The sequence below is a fragment of the Miniopterus natalensis genome, chromosome 2 (assembly GCF_054644295.1).
Source record: "Miniopterus natalensis isolate mMinNat1 chromosome 2, mMinNat1.hap1, whole genome shotgun sequence".
Classification (NCBI taxonomy): domain Eukaryota; kingdom Metazoa; phylum Chordata; class Mammalia; order Chiroptera; family Miniopteridae; genus Miniopterus; species Miniopterus natalensis.
In genome coordinates this window covers 139,687,119-139,707,871 of record NC_142082.1, presented here as the reverse complement: position 1 = coordinate 139,707,871, position 20,753 = coordinate 139,687,119, and the positions used below count along the sequence as shown (strand labels likewise).

The 20,753-nt window shown below is 38.0% G+C and overlaps 1 protein-coding gene across 5 annotated transcripts in view; it reads right to left on the bottom strand.

Annotated features, from left to right (window-relative positions):
- LOC107528311 (cyclic AMP-dependent transcription factor ATF-7) overlaps positions 1–18,306 on the bottom strand; it is a 92,523-nt gene extending 74,217 nt beyond the window's left edge. For 2 of the 5 annotated variants that reach the window (XR_001602352.2, XM_016201369.2), the window contains exon 1: positions 17,890–18,065. Coding sequence is in view for 1 of the 5 variants with exons in the window: in XM_016201369.2 (XP_016056855.1) it covers positions 17,890–18,004 (115 nt within the window). In the remaining 4 variants the exon portion in view is untranslated. Of the gene's footprint in view, positions 1–17,889; positions 18,066–18,222 lie in introns of those variants that run through there. The other 3 variants (XM_016201370.2, XM_087814632.1, XM_016201371.2) reach the window with 3 other exon arrangements.
- Between the last annotated feature and the right edge of the window lie 2,447 nt (positions 18,307–20,753).

Genomic DNA, 20,753 nt, shown 5'->3' with positions numbered 1-20,753 from the left:
AAGCACCCATCCTATTGGGCTGCACGGGAAATGATTTTCATTAATAAAAAATAAAAATAAAAACCTTCTCTCCCCACTGGGAGCCTCCTTCTCCCCCCACCAATCGTCTGTGGCAAATGGAGAAATATCGGTGCCCTTCCCCCTCTGGTTCTATTTATGGCTAGGTTTTTAAAAGCAGCAATAAAACAAATGTCGACTCTTTGGGGGTTTACTGGGTGAATATGTTCCGGCTGTTTGTGCTGCTCTCGGCCAGAGTCTTGGGCTGCTCGGTTGCAACCAACAGATGTGTGCTGCTGCAGGGGATAAAGAAATGGCACTAAAAGGCATCACCATCCATCCTCTCTATTTCTCTAAAGAATTTAACAGGGTTTATACTGTTGTTGTTTTTTAATTATTGAAGCTAACTCTTGCAATGCTGATAGAAATTCTTGGTCAAGGAACAATAATTCCAATATGAATGTGTTGGGGAAATTTCTCGAATCTCTCCTAGGAATAAAAATAGAGGTAGAGGTGACTAAAAATTAGAAATGCAAAGAAAGATAAAGCAGTACTTTGAAAGGGTGGAAGGAAAGGGAGGGGCACAAAAACAGTCTTTATAGGATAAACTCTTAAAGGACATTTTCAAAAATCCTTCTATAAGAGAGAAAGGTATGTGAATAAGAGAAGATGAAAGAGAAAAACTACAATTTGAATATGCCTTCAGAATTATAACCAAATCTCACTTTTTTTTTTAATCTTGGAGATAAACCAAAATGTCAGGTTAACCTCAGTCAGGCCTGCGTTAAAATAAAATGTTGAAGTGCTAGACTAGATCCGGTAATCAGAAAACCATGCTTAAAACTCACAGGGTAGCTAGGTAACATCTCTTCACTCTCTTAAGGCTCACTCAGGGGTTGGAAAACAGTATATCTAGTAGTCTGATCAGTAACTCCACAACCAATCAGTGTTTAAAATTGTGGGGTGCCCGTAAAATGGAAAGGGCTTCTTAGTCACCTTTCAGTGTGACAGGAACAGGGTCTAACTATGAAGAAACCGATGCTGCAGCATTATTGCTGTAATGGGAGAGGGCCTGTATGTACATAGGTGTACACAGATTTATATCACATTTAGCCAGGATAAATTGCTTCAATAAATTGTGTTCCTGAGAGGCCAGTTCAAGCTGATGATTGGGTACAGGGAAAATGAGAGCTTTATTTTTCTTCACACAGCCCCAGGACAAGGGGATTTTCTGGTTTGTTTTTTTGTTTTAAATACATGATGATTTTTTAGCACTTTCTGGAACTAGGACATTGTGTGAGAAATAAATACAAGTAAATAAAAGTAAATAAATGCAAAGACCAAGGCCATTATGGCTGATAACTCAGAGTATTTCTGAAAAGCTATTTCTCTCCAGAAAAAATCCTACAACTGCTGTGCTGGAGATAATTTCACTTCCTAATTCCTGAATCTGCTTTCCTAATATAATCACAAAATGAGAATTTTATTTCAACAGGGTTCTCTCGCATATTTTCAACCAGGAAGTAATAAACTACTAGGAATAGAGGAGATACGAGGACCAAACAGGATTCCTATTTTTATTTTGGTTCTGTTATTTGAGGCTAAGTTTTTTCAGTTTCCTACCTAGAGGAGGAAAAGGGTCCTGGCTGACCAGTCGGGCAGCATTGGCATAGGAAGTTATTTAATAAATTCTGGAATGGTTCCCCCAAATCACAAAATTCAAAATTTTACCTGGTTTTGTACAATCAGGTCACAATATATGCCTTCCAAATTTTATTTAATTGCATCCTTACTATGAAATAGAGATGAAAAATCGTAACTTTCTAAAGCATTTAAGGAGGGGGACAAATTGGGGAGAGAGAAAGCATTAAAATGTAACAAGCATGCATTTTCATGACTCTTAAATATCCTAATCTGACAGTCGCTAACCAGGATTTCCTGCTTCCTTCCCAATTTGCTGGCTTTTGTTTGCCATTTTCACCAAAGGGAGATCACAATGGGAGGAAGGAGGCCCTCTTTAACACCCACAATTATTCTTAAATCATTCTCTCAATCCCTTGCCCCTTTTCCATCATTCTTACTTTTCTCTTTAAAATGATTTGTCTTTTTAAAATATCAAATTTAGCAACAATAATGATCTGTCTCACCACTTTAAAAAATTTCTAGCCTGGCCAGGCATGGCTCAGCAGTTGAACGTTGACCCAGGATCCAGGCGATCGGGCTTCAATTCCCAGTCAGGGCACATGCCCGGGTTGCGGGCTCGATTCCCAGTCAGGGGCACGCAGGAGGCAGCCGATCAATGACTCTCTCATCATTGATGTTTCTATCTCTCTATCCCTCCCCTTTCCTCTCTATGAAATCAATAAAGATATATATATATAAAAAAAAATTTTCTAGCTGACATTAAAAAAAAATCTATCCCAGCTGGTGTGGCTCAGTTCGATTCCCAGTCAGGGCATATGCCCAGGTTGCAGGTTTAGTTCGGTCAACCAATCAATGTTTCTCAGTTGGGTGGAGCATCACCCCATACACCAAAATTGTGGGTTCGATTCCTGGTCAGGGCACATACCCAGGTTGAGGGGTTCCAGCCCTGGTTGGGGTGCATGCGGAAGGCAACTGATCGATGACGTTTCACTCTCACATCGATGTTTCTCTCTCTCCCCCTTTCTCTTTCTAAAATCAATAAAAGCATGTGCTCAGGTGAGGATTAAAAAATAACAAAAATAATAAATAAAAACATTTAAAACAAAAAAAAATTTTCTCCTTCATCCCCAATTTGCTGCATCATTTGCTAAATAAAATGAATGCCATTGCTTATTTCTACTTCACACTTTAAAAAAACCTCTAATCATGAGAGGTAAAATTGATGCCCTCTCAAAAACAAAAAGTGACACATCTCTGTAGTATAAACAGATTGAGAGGAAAGGTGAAATCTGCCATTCACTAGAATTTAACTCACAGTCCGTTTGTAATTGTACTGTTTGACAAGTAGATCACGTGTTTGGCCATGACACTCCTGTCTATCGTTTGCTTCTTGATCTTCAGGATGAAACTCAAGCATTTTATAGAACTGAGCAATAAATGGCAGGCAAAGGAAATATACAGTGTCTCCCCAAAATGTATATATACTTTAACAGCTAATAGCTCAATTTTGAAAATGAAATAGATTTTAATAAATACTGCCTTTATGATTATTCAAAGTGTATGTATACATATTTTGGGATACCTTGTATTTTGAGATTTCTCCAAGGGGAAGTGAAATGCTTTCAGTGGAGAGCTTAGAACAGAAAATAAGGATGCACAAAAAGGCTATCCTAGAGGACAAATCTGCCAAGGAAAATACTAAAGAGTTAGCAGAATGCATAAATGATAAAAATTAGTATTTACTCAAAAGAGAAAGTTTTCTGAATGCTGGGAGGGAACTGAAGAAATTCCAAGATTTAGAGAATGATCTTTAATAACTGAGGTAATTTGATAAAATCTATGTTAAATAGTTTTGTCAGGGCCACAAGTATAACCTAAAATGGTCAATGTGCAAATTAAAAAATTGATTCTCTATGTATATATGTATCTCTCTATCTACCTTTTTTTTTTTTTTTTTTTTTTTAAATAAAATGAATATGGAATCTGTCACTGAGGTTCAAAGAGTCAGTTTTCTGGACCTCGTTATAATATGATTATTTCTTTAGTAACCAACTAATGTTAATAAGATGGCCCAACTTTCAGTAAGGAATAAAAGTCATGTACAAACACACCCAAGGGCCTGTTCTTAGGTTCCTAAGAACAAAAAGCAGCTATTACTAGGTACAAAAAATGAGAAGGGCACATGTACCATAAATATCAAAGATTCATAAAAATCTAGAAGGAGTTCAGACTAGCTATCATTCATTCATTCAGAAAACATTACTAAGGAACTACTAAGAGCAAGGGAAAGTGGACATAAAAATAAAAAGACAATAGACTTTAGCAAAAAAAAAAAAAAAGAATCACTCATCTGTGTTGAAGAAAAACCAGAGCTAGACAGTAAAGTGGTAAAAACAGATTTTATTCAGAATTATTGTAATAGGGAAAAAGACAACTCAGTATAGAACTGGGCTCAATGCCAAATATAGCATGGGCAAATGGGAATTTATAGCCAAGCACCAGGGTGAGGGGTTGGTGGATAGAAAATACTACGAGGGCAAGGGAGGATTCTGGCTAAACCAACCTAACGGGATTCTTGCTGAAGACAGACCAGGGTGATCAGACATCACCTGGTAGATGATGGAGAATGGAGAACCTGACCAGATATGAGAGTGATCAGATATCGAGGCAGTTCTGGCTAAAACTGGATTTTACAAGGAAGTACACAGACAGGCCTAAAAGAAGGTTCATGTGCCTCACTAAAATTTTGACAAAGAATTGCTGTCATATGGCAGGAAACATACCGGGTAAGTGGTAAGAATGATGGCTTAATTTATAAGTTCAATTAGTCAAAGGTGATCTGTGTTACATATTAGATCCCTTGCTATTTCGCCTATTCTTTGTAGTCATTCATCATATTGTTTTGCTAGAAATTCTAGAGTATAGACAAGAGTACAAAAAAAGAGGGGTTATCAGTCTTGGTAAGAGATCTGACAAGGAAGATCTTGTCACAATTTACTTTTTTGGGCCAAAAAATAAATTTACTGTTTTAAAATTCATTATTTCACTGAATATTTTCTTCAGTGCCTACCATATGCTCTAGGCTCCAGAATTCAACAGTGAATGAGAAAGACAAGGCTTCTACCCTCATAGTGCTTATGGTCTAAAAGGAAGAAACAAATACTAAGCCAATAAAGAAACAAAGTAATTTTAGATTAACAGCAAATAATTCTATGAAAGAAATAAAATAGTGACGTGTCAGTGAGGAGAAGTGGATTACTTGGTTGCATGAATGAAAAGGAAATAGTGGTATCATCTGTGAGCAAAGGGGAATGGGATAGAATACAGATACCTAGGTTAAAGCTTCTGGAAGCCTTTCCTCTCACAACACAGTTGATGTTCAATAAATATGTATTGATTTAATCTAATGGTGATACTTAAGTATACTTTGCTGAAATTTAACTTCGAGTTTTTGCAGAAAGCTGTTGGGACCACAAAACAATTACTATGCAGGTATTTATGTATTTAAAGCTATGCATAGAGAATGCCTTTTCTTTTTGTTTAATTGATTTCCGAGAGGGGAAGGGAGAGAAAGAGAAAGAAACATCAATGATGAGTCATTGATCAACTGCCTCCTGCACGCCCCCTGCTGGGGATCAAGCCCAAAACCTGGGCATATGCCCTGACAGGGAATCAAACCTCCATCTCCTGGACCATAGGTTGATGCTCAACCTCTGAGCCACACTGGCCAGGTGAGAAGACATTTTAAATACATATTTAGAACTACTTTGTGCCTAAGGTACTTTATGTGATTATACTCAACCAATTCCATAATGTTCTTATAATCCAAATACCATAGAGGAAGCTCTATAGTTTTTGGTTACAATGTTAAAAATGGGGAGGGAGGTATTTGCCAAGTTAACCCTTAATTGACCCTTAAAAACAAAACCTAGTCCAGAGCTATTAAAATATATTTTCAAGTATAAACAATGCTAATTAAGGATGCAGCAGAAAGGGCACCTTAATATAGGACTTTTGGGGGTACAAATTGGGACAATCATTCTAGAAATCAATCTCACAGTATTTATACTCAGTGTCTTAAAATGCCTCATATCCTTTGACTACACTTTATTCTGAGGCTAAAACCAGAAACACAGACCATTTATATATTTAAATGTTCATCACAGTCATATTTATGACAAAATAAAGCAGAAATTAAATTAAATATTTAAAAAGAATGTATCAATATAAATTAAGATACTCCCTTACAATAGATTATATTTAAATTAAGAATGTTTCTGAAAGCTATTTAATGACATGAGGAAATGCTATACCCTAAGTGGGAAAAGGGGAGGGAAGCAGGATATAAAATTGCATATGCACAATTTCAAATCTATAAAAAAGCCAACAAAATAATAAGCATAGAAAAAGATGAGAAAACTAACATCAAATGTTAATAATGGTTATCTATGGATAATGGCATTCCAGGTGATTTTTATTTTTTTCTTTGTACTTCAGTATTTTCCAAAGTCTCTGCAAATTATCACAGGTTGCTTTAATAAATTTTAAAAATTAGAATGTAATCTAATAATAAAAAAGAATGTCGATTTGCGTGGCTCAGCAGTTGAGCATCAACCTAGGATCCAGGAGATTGCGGTTTGATTCCCCGGTCAGGGCACATGCCCAGGTTGCAGGCTCGATCCCCAGCAGGGGGCAGCCAATCAATGACTCTCTCTCATCATTGATGTCTCTATCTCTCTCCCTTCTTCTCTCTGAAATCAATAAAGATACATTAAAAATATATATATATGTTTTTAAAAAGGTCCATATCTGCCCTAGCTGGTCTTGCTCAGTGGTTGGGGCCTAGCCCTCAGACTAAAGGGTTGCCAGTTCAATTCCAGTCAAGGGCAGTACCTTGGCTGCACTCAATCCCTGCCCTGGTCAGGGCTCGTGCAGGAGGCAATCAATTGATGTGTCTCTCTCACATTGATGTTTCTCTCTGTCTCTCCCCCTCCCTTCTATTCTCTCTAAAAAATCAATAGAAAAAATATCCTCAAGTGAGGATTAACAAACCAAAAAAAGAGACCCATATCTGCTAGACTGTTCTAAATAACATTTTTAAAATTGGATTTTTTTGAGAGAGGAAGGGAAAGAGAGAGAAACATCGATGTGAAAGAGAAATATTATTAATAGGTTGCCTCCTGCACATGCCCCAACTGCTCCTGGGGATAGAACCCACCCACAACTCTGGGAAATGCCCTGGCAGAGATGGAACTGCCACCTCTTGGTGCACAGGAGGACACTCCAACCCACCCAGCCACACCAGCCAGGATTCTGCTGGGCTATTTTAAAGCACTAAACAGTATATTTACAAATCATACAAAGTTTTTCATTCTGTATTACAAAGTAACAGAACCAATCGACAAATTTAGTTCAAAATGGACTACCAAAAAAAGCCTTTCTAAATTATAAGTGAATAGCTTCATATAGAAAGACATGAGGAAACTTAAACATATCGATACACAAGGTAAATCAAGCAGTTCAAGATAGTTTGTCCTTTGTTGCCTCAAGGACCCATTTTCTGAATCCCATGAATGCTCCCTAACAATGAGTATTACTTATATTAAACACTTAGAAATTGCTCCAACCATCTATCACAAAGGGAATAAAGAGAGCTGAAACCAAGCTTACCAGGTACTGAATGCCTTTCAACTCAGCTATAAACAAACCAAAAAATTTACACAGGCATCCAATCAAAGCTCTATGGGCTCCATTACTTTATGATATTAAAAAGAAATTATACACAAACAAGTCTCTTCCAAGAACACAACTTCGAATACCAAGTTTCAGAGTCTAAGATAATTTAGCTGCTGCTAAGCAAAGAGTAAAACACTGAATCTCTATACCTCAGCAGAGTCAACATTTTATTTGCCATAGGATACTCAGTGCCGCTATGATCTATATTACACCTAGAAAACTGACTTAAGGAAGATTCCAATAAACATATAACTGTTAGACCATAATGTAGGTTATGTGAACTCCCAGAAAACAAAGAAAACTCACGTTTTACTAGGAGTAGATTATTTAGAAATTGAAATTTCTGTTCCTAAATTCTGGGTTCATTTTCCACTGTATTATTTAGCATAACAACAGTTTACATATACTCTTTCATTAGTAGGTAAATTAATGGGCCCAAAAGAAATATTTAGAAAGCACATATACTGATATAATCTCACACTAATTAGCCTTATTGTTTTATATCAAGATTTTTCTAAAGCACTTTGCTAACAGACTTGAAAACGGGCGTAGAGAATTACAAAAAAAATAGGCAAAAGATGTGACAAGAGGTTGAGGTTGGCCTGAATCCTAAGTTACCTGTTCTCACATACCCCAAATAAGATATAAAAATGGACACCACATATTTTATAACTCCTTAAAGTTGTATAACAATTTGCATATTGCATAACTACTGCTAACTGAATTGTGCATTTCCAAAAGTTTACATACAACAGGTGTTTCCTATGTTTATTATATGAATAAATGTCCAGAAACATGAATTTGAGGGACGACAAGTTCTTGGAGTATTATTTGTCTGGGAAAATTAAATAATGTCCATAGTTTTAAAATTAAGTATATTTCATTATAATAATTTTTAAATTCATAATCCAGTTATAGTCTAAATCAAGGATTGGCAAACTTTAGCCTATGGGCCAAATCCAGCCGGCCACCTGTTTTTATATGGCCTACAAGCTAAGAATGGTTTTTACATTTTTAAATGGTTAAAGAAATCAAAAGAATATTTTGTGATGTGAAAATTCTATGAAATTCAAACTTTAGTTTCACAAATAAAGTTTTAATGGGAACACAGCCACACTTATTGTTTGCATGTTGTCTATGACTATTGTTGTGGTACAGTGGCAGAGTTGAGTAGTTTAAACAGAGACCTCTTTCCTACAAAGCCTAACATATTTACTATCTGGCCTTAGTTGCTGACTCCTGGTACTTATACTGTTAATAATTAAAAGGCATGGTTAATTAAGATATCCCAATTACGACAAATGTTAGAGTGTATATTTTGTTAATAAGGACTTCTATAATGTGACTAGTCAAGTACTAATTTATTTTTACTTGACTTTTCAAATTTTAGAAATTAGGTTTTCTTAAAATAAGGTTGAGCCCAGCCGGGCGTGGCTCAGCAATTGAGTATAGACCTAGGATCCAGGAGATAGGGGTTTGATTTCCCATCAGGGCACATGCCCAGGTTTCGGGCTGCAGCCAATCAATGACTCTCTCATCATTGATGTTTCTCTCTCTCTCTCCCCCTCTCCCTTCCTCTCTCTGAAATCAATAAAGATATATTTTATATTAAAAAAAATAAGGTTGATTAAATTAGATCCATAGTTCTCAATATTTAGCATATTCGCCTGGACACCTTGTAAAAAATACAGATTCCTTGGCCTCCTGGATTATCTTGGCTTTGGGGTCCAAGAATTAGCACCTTGGGTAATTCTGACACCCTTTGAGAAGCGCTAAAATAGAGAGCATATATTCCTTCTATATGGTAAGCAGCTGTATTTTTCAAGTTTGGTACTGTAAGACAGCAATTCTCCAAGTGGGTTCCAGGGATCCCTATATACATATTTTTTTAATCCTCACCTGAGGATATTTTTTCCATTGCTTTTCAGAGAGAGAATGAGGGAGGGGGAGAAAGAGGGGGCGAGGAAAGAGCACGAGTGCTAGACAGAGAGAGAGGGAAACATCGATGTAAGAGAGAGACATAGACTGGTTGCCTCCCACATGCACCCCAACTGGGGGCGGGGAGTGAACAGGCAGGTATATGCCCTTGACTGGGATTGAACCCAAACCCGAGACCCTTTGGTGCGCAGGCCGATGTTCTAACACTGAACCACAGTAGCTAGGGCCAGGGATCCCTATTGATCCCTGAGACCCTTTCAGAGAGTCCATGGGTGTTCAAATTACACATGGGTAAAGATCTATTTAGAGGGCAAGACAGGCCAATGCATTTTAAATGTTTTATAATTAATATTGATTTTAGAGAGAGAAAGGAAGAAGGAGAGAGAAACATCTATGGGCTGCCTCCTGCACACCTCCTAGTGGGGATAGAGCCGGAAACCCAGACATGTGTCCTGACCACGAATAGAACTGGGGAACTCTTGGGGCATGGGGTCTACGCTCAACCAACTGAACCAAACCTGCCGGGCCCAATGCATTTTAATGTAACAGAGTATCAAAAGATCGCAGATATGGTTTCAGACTCTACACAACAGCTAACCTTTAACAAACTATCACTTTTCGGATTTGGTGAAGTATCAAAGAATAAAGACTATAATTATCTGAAAAAGAATCTTTCCTTTTCCTATTACACATCTTTGTGAGCACAGGTTTTCTTCAGATACTTCAACTAAAGCAACATATCGTAACAGACTGAATGCAGAAGCAGAGATGAGAATCCAGCTGTTTTCTATTAAGTCAGACTTATTAGAGATTCAAAGCTCTTCCATTAAATCTTTTGGAAACTATAATTATGTTATTTTAAAGTAAATACATGTTTTTAAATTTTCTGTTTTAATTTCTGATATACTAAATATCAATAGATATAACCAAGATAAACAAAAATTCTTGGGAGTCCTCAATAATTTTTAAAAGGATAAAGGGGTGGGTGTAAGATCAAAAGCAGTTTGAGACCTACTACTTTAAGAAATACATAAACAGGAGAGTACCCTGGATTGATCAATCAAAGAGCAGGCTAAATTAATTTCTGGCCAGGCCAGTGTGGCTCAGCGGTTGAGTGTCGATCCATGACCAGGAAGGAGGTCATGGTTCAATTCCCGGTCAGGGCACATGCCCAGGTTTCGGCTGCATCCCCAGTAGGGGGCATGCAGGAGGCGGCCGATCGATGTTTCTCTCTCTCCCTCTCCCTTCTGCTCTCTAAAATCAATTGGGGAAAATTTTTTTTTCATGTATTTAATTTAATCAGGTTGCAAACAACAAACCTAATAAGACTTTAATATTAAACCCTAGTATGAGTTTAATCCTGGATAGGAAATAGCTACAAAATCCCACAATGACAATCATGGAGACACTTAGAAATTCTCCAGAGAGAGAAAAAAAGTTATTTTCTAAGACTGTCTACATACTGGCAATACACTGATCTATTTGGCGTATTCCAATGCTCACTGATTAACTTTCAACAGTCCCAAATATAGATGTGTAAAATATTAGCAAACTACTGCTTGACTAAAACTTTAAAAAAAGCCCTGGCTTAGTGGTTAGAGTGTTGGCCCATGCACTGAAGGGTCACAGGTTCAATTCCCGGTCAAAGGCAGGTACCTGCTTGCAGATTCCATCCCCAGATCGGGCAAGTGCAGAAGGCAACCAATCGATGTGTCTCTCTCTCACATGATGTTTCTCTGGTTCTCTCTCTCTCTCTCTCCCTCCCTCACATTCTAAAAATCAATGGAAAAAATATCCTCAGGTGAGGATTAACAACAACAACAAAATGTCAAATAGAAATAAATGGTGCTAGCCCGCCTGATGTGTCTCAGTTGAGCGTCGTCCCGTGCACCAAAAGGTTGCCCATTCAATTTTTAGTCAGGGCACATGCCTGGGTTTCAGGCTTGATCCCCAGTAGGGGGCGTGCAGGAGGCAGACCTATGTTTCTCTCTCATATCAATGTTTCTATCTCCCCTTCTCCCTTCTTCTCTCTCAAGAATCAATAAAAACATATAAAAAATAAAAATAAAATGGTGCTACAGGAGACATGTTAGTACCACAAATAACCAACCATGTTGGTTAAGGAAAACCAACATGGTATTACTCAATTCTCATAAAGCTTGCTTAAACATTACTTGCAAGAAATTTGGTGCCAACACGGATCATTTATAACACTCGTATGTTATATTCAATAAACAATCTTGTTTTTATAACATAGTAAGGCATATTCCTGTTTCAAAAAGAATGGTTATGCTTTTTTAAAAATATATATTTTTACTGATTTCTGAGGGGGGGGAGAGAGAGAGAGAGAGAGAAACATCAATGATGAGAGTTATTGATCTGCTGCCCCCAGCACACACCCCCACACCCCGCTGGGGATCGAGCCTGCAATCTGGGCATGTGCCCTGACCAGGAATCAAACTGAGATCTCCTGGATCATAGGTCAATGCTCAACTAGTGAGCTACGCTGACTGGGCGGTTATGCTCTATTTTTAATCTGAAAAAAAAAAAAAAAGTAAAAAAAAAAAAAGTAATTTTTCTATTGCACGGTAAGTTTTAAGCCCCAAAGATTTGACCAATTTAGCATATAAATCTTCTTTGTCCACTATGTCAAAAAAAAGAACTATACCAGGTAATAAGGGGTAAGTAATTTTACTCAAGGAAAGCCAGTTGCATTTTGTGAGTAGGTAGGCCTGCAGCAGAACAACACTGTTCCCACAGAGGCCCAAGCCACAAGCTCAAAAAGAGACTTTTTCAGCTAAATCTTGGTTCCGGTTAGACTTCTATAAATTGGTATTTATTAGGGATAAATGCAGTATTGAATAGAAAAGAGAAAATTTTTGCACAGCTGGGTTTCAAATATATGAGAACATATAGGATTAAAATTACCCAAAGATGAAAAAAAGCCAACCAAATTAAGTCATGTATTTGAAATGAGTTTTGTTCTCCTATATCCTTATATCCCTCATAAGACTAATGTAGTAATTCTCCTTTGGTTTAGTTGAGAAGATGTCTGCCTACAAAGTTTTAGAAATTAGATAAATTTATCTTTTCATAAAACCTTTCCTGAATTATAACACTTCATTAAACAGTATATGTTAAATTTCAAACTGAACTAAATTTTGCTTTGTTATATACAGGTAGTGAGTATATTCAGATTTTAAAAGTTTCTAAACAAAAGGACAAACAAGTGAAGGAAAGGAAGTCAAATACTATGATTTAACAGAAAACAACAACATTCTTTCAACAGAAAGTGTCCACCAGGGAAATTCTGAAGAGAAAATGTCATGATAAAATATTTTAAGACATGAAATGATCCAATGCAAAATATTTGTTGTTGGTGTTGATTTTTGTTTTGTTTTTGGCTCAAAAGTTATTATTTCTTATCATTTATGTTCCTTACTTTTTGTGTATCCATTCCCACAGGGTCAGTAGAACCATTTTATTTTCTTTAGAGTCCAATTTTCTTCCTGATTCTTCAATAGTTAAGTTCCTTGAGATGAGCTTCTATTTATGAATGTTTGGACTGGAAAGGACCTTGAGGGGTCATCAAGTCCATCCCTCTACTTTCCAGGAGAATTCATAATTGAATAATCTCAGATGGATGAGAACCTGTAAAGCATTTCCTAACAGCATGCTACTTTATCCCACATGAATATTTACATTCACAATTTGCAATTTTCTAAAAACGAAAGTAAAAATTAAAACCCCAAAAGAGGAAGGTGCTTTAAAAATGCATTTATCAGCAAAAATTGCTCAAACATAAATTCAACTATCAGGTCTAAAATTAACACACAGAAAAGTTGTTGGCTGCCAACATAAAGTCCTAGTCCCTAGAGGTGTCTTCTGATATTCTATATTATTTGTAGCACCATTTCACACCTACAGCACATACTGTGACAAACTTAGACCACCACACCAATAAACTACAGTTATAAATGGCAATTACATATGAGTGTGTATATGTGATTTTTTTTTTTTTTACAGGTGATTCAAGTTTTATTCCAAACAGAAAATAAAAAGTTAGGTCTAAATCGGAGAAGTCGATATTATGGAAAACTACAATACAATAGTTATGTGGACAACAATTTATTTATTTAAATTTTTTCTTTTTAATCCTCACCTAAGGATATTTTTTTCCATTGCTTTTCAGAGAGTGGAAGGGAGAGAGAGAGAGAGAAACATCGATGTGAGAGAGACACATCGATTGGTTGCCTGCTGCACGCTCCTGATCAGGGCCAGGGTCGAACCTGCAACCGAGGTACATGCCCTTGGCAGGAATCAAACCCAGGACCCTTCAGTCCTTGGGCCAATGCTCTAACCACTGAGCAAAACTGGCCAGGGCATGTAGACAATTTAATTCTTTAATATGTAACTTAAAATGTTCAGGAAATAACGTTTCTTCCTAAAATAGTTTCCAAAACAGAATTTCATCTGATGACAAAAACCATGCAATTATAAAGGAACACTGTTAATCATCCTATATTCTTAAAAAAAAAAAAAAAGGGGAAGCAAGACCAGAGGTCTTGGAAATGGGGGGGAAAATCATACTTGAAAAAAATAGGGGAGTAGGGGGCAGGGGAGGCAAAGTCCAGAAATTATAGCCTGATGAAATATTGTTTACCAAGAAGATTATTAAATAAATTATTAAGTAGATAGCTTTAAACAACTGGCAAGTAATTCAGTGATTTATAAACATTAGTATAAGATGGCAAAACAGTAACTAATGTCTACCTTCATTTTCTTTTTTTAACAGGGTCTCTAGCCTAGGAGCTCATGCATATGTCAGAAAGAGAATATATTTAGATTACAACAGGGCACCTCTTAATACTTCATAAGAAATATAGGTTCGATGATAAAACAGTAGGTGGATTCATAAATTAATTTTACCCAAAAGGTTGATTAATGGATTAATATCAACCTAATGATAGTGTGCTGATGTTATAGCATTGCTTCACCCCTATATATTTTTACCAGTGACCTAAAACAAAAACATAGGTGTCACGACATCTGTAATATTGTCAACAATAAAAAATAAATTAAAAAAAATAGGTGTCATGTTTATGTCATGTTTATCAAATTTATCTATCAATGATACAAAGATATGAGGAATGCCCAACAGGCTACATAACATCATCAAGCTAGAACAATAAGTCAAAACTAACAAGATGACAGGGATAAATGTAAAGTTCTCAATTACATTTTAAAAATCAATTACACAAATTAATGTGATCTTAGGCTTTAACAATAGAGGTATAGAGTACAATAAAAATAAAAGAGGCCACTTTCCCTGATCAGATTATATCTGAAATGTTATATTTAGATCTAGACAAGAAGAACTAAAAACTTAGGCAACTAAGTTGATGAACTGTATTAAACATGACATTTAAGGAATGGCTGAAAGACCTTGGTATATTTATCCCAATAACAGAAGCCTTAACAAGGCATAACTATCATCAAATATTTGAAGGGCTACCATGTTGACAAGGAATTAGGTTTATTTATTGTAGCTTCAGATGGCAGAACTAAAGAGCACAATGTAAAGAATGTTCTAAAAGTAGAGTTGTAAAGAATGTTCTAAAAGTAGAGTTCCAAAATGGAACAGGGTTATCTGTGAAGTGGGGATCTTTTCATTACAGCATTTGGAAGTTAAAAGACTATCCCCTCACCCCCAGCTTGTGTGGCTTAGTGATTGAGCATTGACCTAAGAACCAGGGGTCACAGTTCAATTCCTGGTCAGGGCACATGCCCAGGTTGAAGGCTCGGATCCCCAGTAGGGGGAGTGCAGGGGGCAGTCAATCAATGACTCTCATCATTGATGTTTCTCTCTCTCTCCCCCCCTCCCTTCCTCTCTCTCTGAAATCAATAAAAACGTATTTTTTTTAAAAAGACTATCCCTGTGGGGATTCCAAGTATGATGCCTTTTCCTATTTCATGAATATACCTGATCCCCAAATAAGCCTGTTAGGGGAAGGAAGGCAACACTGAAAAATGAGAAACATTTGCTTCCTTTGACATGTCTCCAAAGATATGGAAAACTTTTCATGAACTCTAAAATCAGTACCATTTTCAAAGAAACCAACAACAAAAGAAATTCATCCTTTTCTTTTTTTAATGAATGGTGCATTTGTTTTTCTCAAAGAAACATCTGCACCTTAACTTTAGTTTAACAAAAAATAAGGGACAATTATACTCCAGCCTGCCAACTAGTCTCAAGAAAAGAGCTGTCTTTATTAGACATTTATATGGCAATGCTATTTGCTCCACCCAAAACTTCCTCGCAAGGAGAAGGCTCCTCCTTATCAGACGTGGATAGGAGGCTGCTGCAACACTGACTCCCTCCTACTGCAGCCTAGGAAAAACTCAGTCTTGACATGTACAAAACAATAACTTGTGAGAACTTCAGAGCAGCTGTGTTCAGACAGAGCCAGGGACTTTACTTGAGGCAAATAGTAGCTTAAGAGTTGGTTGAAAAAACAATTTTCATTTTGGGTTGGAAGTGGGGAGAGGAAAAAGAAAGGAGATATAGTGACGATATCCATTAACATTTAAAAGCCATGATAAACAAAAATGCATACAAATTACAGTACTGAATCTATCATAGGATGTAATCTTTGATTCACAAATTTAAAGATGAGCATTCTCTAGCTTTCTGCTAACACTAATGAGAAAAATAAATCTTGCATTTAGCAGTGCCCAAGTCAAAGGCATCACAAATTCTAGGACAGAAGACTAAAACAAGGGACTTTGCTATCTCACTGGATATTTTTTTGTGCTGCTGCCAGGCAAACTGTGAAAATGTCTGAACGTCCAATAGTAATGCCCTGAATGTGAACTACTGGAACCCAATTCAGTAAGTAATTTAAAAGGATCAGTAATCAATTGGTCTCAGGGTGCATATGTATGGGTGACTTCCTGGCCAGGAGAAAAAGCTTCAAATGGTTGCGGAAAACCAAAGGTTAATACAAAGTAACATATTCTGGTTTCTCTTCACAAAACAGCTTTAACAGTATTTCAGACATTATTTTGCTTCTCAAAAGTAAAAGAAGAAGAGAAGGAATGTAAAAGATAAGTATATGTAATAATAAAGAAGTTATTAATTGGCTGTATTAGTTCAATTCATTATTAAATACTACACAACTATCAAACAAAGGGCAAAGGCTTGTCATTTATCTGTACAGAATTAAGAACTAGTAAGACTACTTAGTATAGCTGCCAAACTTTTCTTCAGTTTCTTTCCTTACAGACATGTTACATTTCGTAAGTCTCTACTTACCTTACATCCTCCATGTTTAAGTACAAATTGTGTTTTATTTCCCCAACCCTTGCACTAAGATATTATGACATATTTAGCTTCTGAGTCTGGACACGAAGGAAGAAAATGAAATTTTTCACTTTCCTGAAATATGTGTCCATTTTATTTACACCATTTTAAAAAACATAACATAAGCTAACTAAAACTAACTGCAACCATCCACTTAACAACTCAAAGAACATGAGTAAGTAAGACATTTAACAAAACAAACCAATTTAGTATATTTCTCTGTGCTTAGAAAGCTTATAAAGACTGATGTCTTTACAGGAATTATGCTATTGCAAAGTTTTAAACATAGGAATCAAGTGGGCTTGCCGAGAAAACTGCACTCCCACAAACCTTCACTTATGACACAACCCTCAGAGAACCTAAAACACGCCCGTTAAGTAGAAAACAAACTTTAAAGTTAGGAAAGTAACAACAGGGGAATCTGGGTAGGAGGTGCCCTGGGTAGTAAACACCCCAGTCAGAGAATATAAACAATTCAGAGCAACGTATAACTCCTTATGGGGCTCCAACTGGGATTGCTTCCGTCCCATCCTTGAGTTAGGAAGAGATTAAATGTGGGAAGAGTTAGAGAGGGGAAAGGGAAATCAGAGTAGAAGTGATTAAAGTGTTCTTTTTGCCTCCTTCTCAACCCCTATCCAGCATTCTTGCAAGCTGGTCATAGAATGGGTGCCATATCCACCAAAAGCCCTAAATCAGTATCCCAAGTTTCTTCTGATACCTAGATTCAAAGCCTGTATATATCAGCCGTCTCCTTTTCAAACACTTCCCTTTCACCTCTGGATTCCCCCATACCCTTCTCAAAGTGATGCCTTTTGGCTACTACACCCACTCGTATTTAAGTCTTCCTAAACTCATTCACTTATTTCCCCCCCAAATCTATAGTTTTTCTGATACCAAGTTCCTAATATTCCTTTTTATAATTCAATCGAAATGCCATGACTCTCATTTCCAGTGATTTACCCCTCCCTACCTTTCCAGCCACACTTAATGCCATGTTTTCACCTACTCATCCCTACCTCCTGCCTATTACCCCCTGCTTCTTCCAATGCCAACCCCCTAACCCCACTCTTTGAAAAGCCAGTTTAGTACCTCTCCCTGTTCCCCATTCCACCCCATTTCATGCTTCCTCCACTTGGCACACTACACTTCCATTCCCTCAGGATTCAACTCCCCTCTTCTTGCCACGCCCTGTGCCCCCCGGGGCTACTTACCCCCAAGTTCTCCCCACACTTCAGGCCTCTGGCCCCGCCTTCTCCCCCAAAGGAAGGAGGCGGGAGGAGGGAGAGAAGAGGGGCGGCACTCCATAAGGTAAAGACGATCTCCCATTAGTGCTCATCACCGCCAATCGTAGCTTCCTTCTCTCTTATTGGTCAGCGTTAGTCCACGCCCCACCCTCTTCCTCAGACAGGGCCCGGCCACCGCCTCAGCGCCCCCGTCCAACACAGCCTGGGAGGGGAGACCCGGGCCTGGGACATTGGGACTGGCCATAGCTGAAGGGGAGACTGTCGTCACATCATGGCCTAGTTAATGTTAACAGGACTCACCAGCTGGTAGCTCCGTCGCCTCCCGCCCGCCCGTGCTCGGTCCCACAATCTGTCTCCAGCTCCTCCTTTCCCCCCTCAGCAGAGCAGATACTTTCCTCTCGTCCGGCCAGGCGCGCTCATCTCTCGCGAGATATTGGGGGGGCCGGGGGTGGAGGAAGGGCGAGATCCGTCGGGCCTGAGTTGGAAAGGGGCCGAGGGGCGGGGCTCCGGGAAAATGTAGGGGCCAGACTCTCAGTGGGCAGGTCTGGGGAGCGAGGCCGAAAGAGTTCGGGACGCACATCACACGTGTTCGGTTGCGGAATGTAGGGGGGAAGGAAAAGAAAAAAGGAATCCTTACCGGTGCCTGTAGTAGTGGAGATCCAAAAAGTGAAGTAAATATTCTAGGGAAGGAGATTATCTCAAAGGAGTCCAATGTAAAAATGAGTCAAAATTATACCTCATTGAAGCTGTTAACAAGAAAAAGTGGAGGAAAAACCCGAGGCAGGTACACAGGGGATTCAGGGTTCCCAAACAATCGAGTGGTTGAATTTTCTTTGCACGTAGAGCAGCATCACTGTGTGTGTGTGACTGTGGGGGGGGTGGAGTGGGGGGATTCAACTGCAGGAACTGGCAACTTTTAAAACATGTGCATGTTGTTTCCACTATCCTCCAGAGTCATCACTTCCTTAATGGCAAGGCGGTTTAAAAATACCCTTAGCCCTAGAACTGGAGTAAATATATTGAAAAAAGCAAGCTCCCAACACAGCGATCCTATCTCATTTAGTCCTATGCCTTTGGCTGAGATGCATCTCTGAGTCTCTACAATGGAGTTAGCAATCCCATTTTACTCAAAGATTTATAATGATCAAATGAAATAATATATGTGAAACTGCTTGATAATTAAAAAGCACTATGCTTATTACTCAGCAAATATTTTACAAATACTCAACAGGACATATGTGCAAAGCGCTGTTCTATGCATGGGGACACAAGCCTGACCAGGTTCCTGCTCGGGTATAATTTATATTTTAGTGGGGAGGGAGAGACAGTTAATAAGCCAATAAACACAGATAGTTCAGTCCTGGCCTGTGTGGCTCAGTTGGTTGAGCGTGGGCCGGTGCACTGAGGGGTTGCTGGTTTGATGCCCAGTCAGGGCACATACCCAGGTTTTGGGTTTCATCCCCTGTCGGGGGGCATGCAGGAGGCAACCCATGGATGTTTCTCTCTCTCTTCCCCTCTCCCTTCCTCTCTCTGTAAAAAAATCAATAAAAACATATTTTTAAAAAACTTCAGGAGAGTGTTTCAGGATAATGAGACAGAAGGTGACTAGGAGTGGGGAAGCAAATTTACTCCTGGTGTTCAGAAACCTCTTTGAAGAAGTAAGTTTTGAACCAGAAGGTGGAGTTGAACTATGAGGAGACAGTCTGTCTTGGGGAGATTTTGGGTGACATCAAATGCAAAGACTGTTTTAAAAGTTTTCTCATATGGTTACCAAGATGGTAAATTTTATTTATTTTTAAAATATATCTTTATTGATTTCAGAGAGAGGAAAGGAGAGGGAGAGAGAGATAGAAACATCAATGATGAGAGTCATTGATTGGCTGCAGTCCGCAACCCGGGCATGTGCCCTGACCAGGAATCGAACCCCGATCACCTGGATCCTAGGTTGGCGCTCAACCGCTGAGCCATGCCTGGCGGGCCAAGATGGTAAACTTTATGTTTTTGGTTTTTTTATCACAACCTAAAAAAAACTTTAAAAAAATTTGTAATTTTAAGGAGAGTTGACTCAAAATATTATCCTATGGAATCTCTTTTCCTTCACATAGCTTCCTTCTGCAGCTTTGTATTACTCAGCTTTCTGAACTTCCCGCCTAGGATCTCATCTATCCTCATAGCACCCTCTGAAAGGCAGAAAGAATCCAGGTGATTTCTCTCTAGATAGCAAAGATGACACTGAAGCATAGAATCATTTATGTTCGTATGAAGTAAATTGAGAAAAGTTGAGTGGAGTCTTGGCTTCCAATCTACTCTCCCCTAAAACAATTTCTACTTAAAAGAATACAATTATAGAAAAAGACCCTCAATCTAAATGGGAGATTTGTATACAACAGAGGTGGCATTACAAATTAGGAAGGGATTCTACAATTGTGCTAGAATAATTGGTTATTACTCTATACATACAAGATAAATATAATAGCTAACATTTATAGATCTTACTATGTTCCAGGAAGCATCCTAAGTATTTTACATGTATGTATTAATTTTTTCCAAGTTTATATCTCTAACCCGTATCTGTCCCCTAAACTGCAGACTAATATGTCCAACTGCCTACTTAATAAATCCACGTAAATGTCTAATCAGTATTTCCAACTTACCATGTCCAAATTCTTCCTCTCTCTTCCACATGTGGCAGTTCCCTCATCTTCCCTATCTTAGTAAAAGATACCTCCATTGTACCAGCTATATTTTTTAAATTGAGATATAATTTATATACCATAAAATTCACTTTTTTAAAGTGGATCATTCAGTGATTTTTTAGTATATTCATAAAG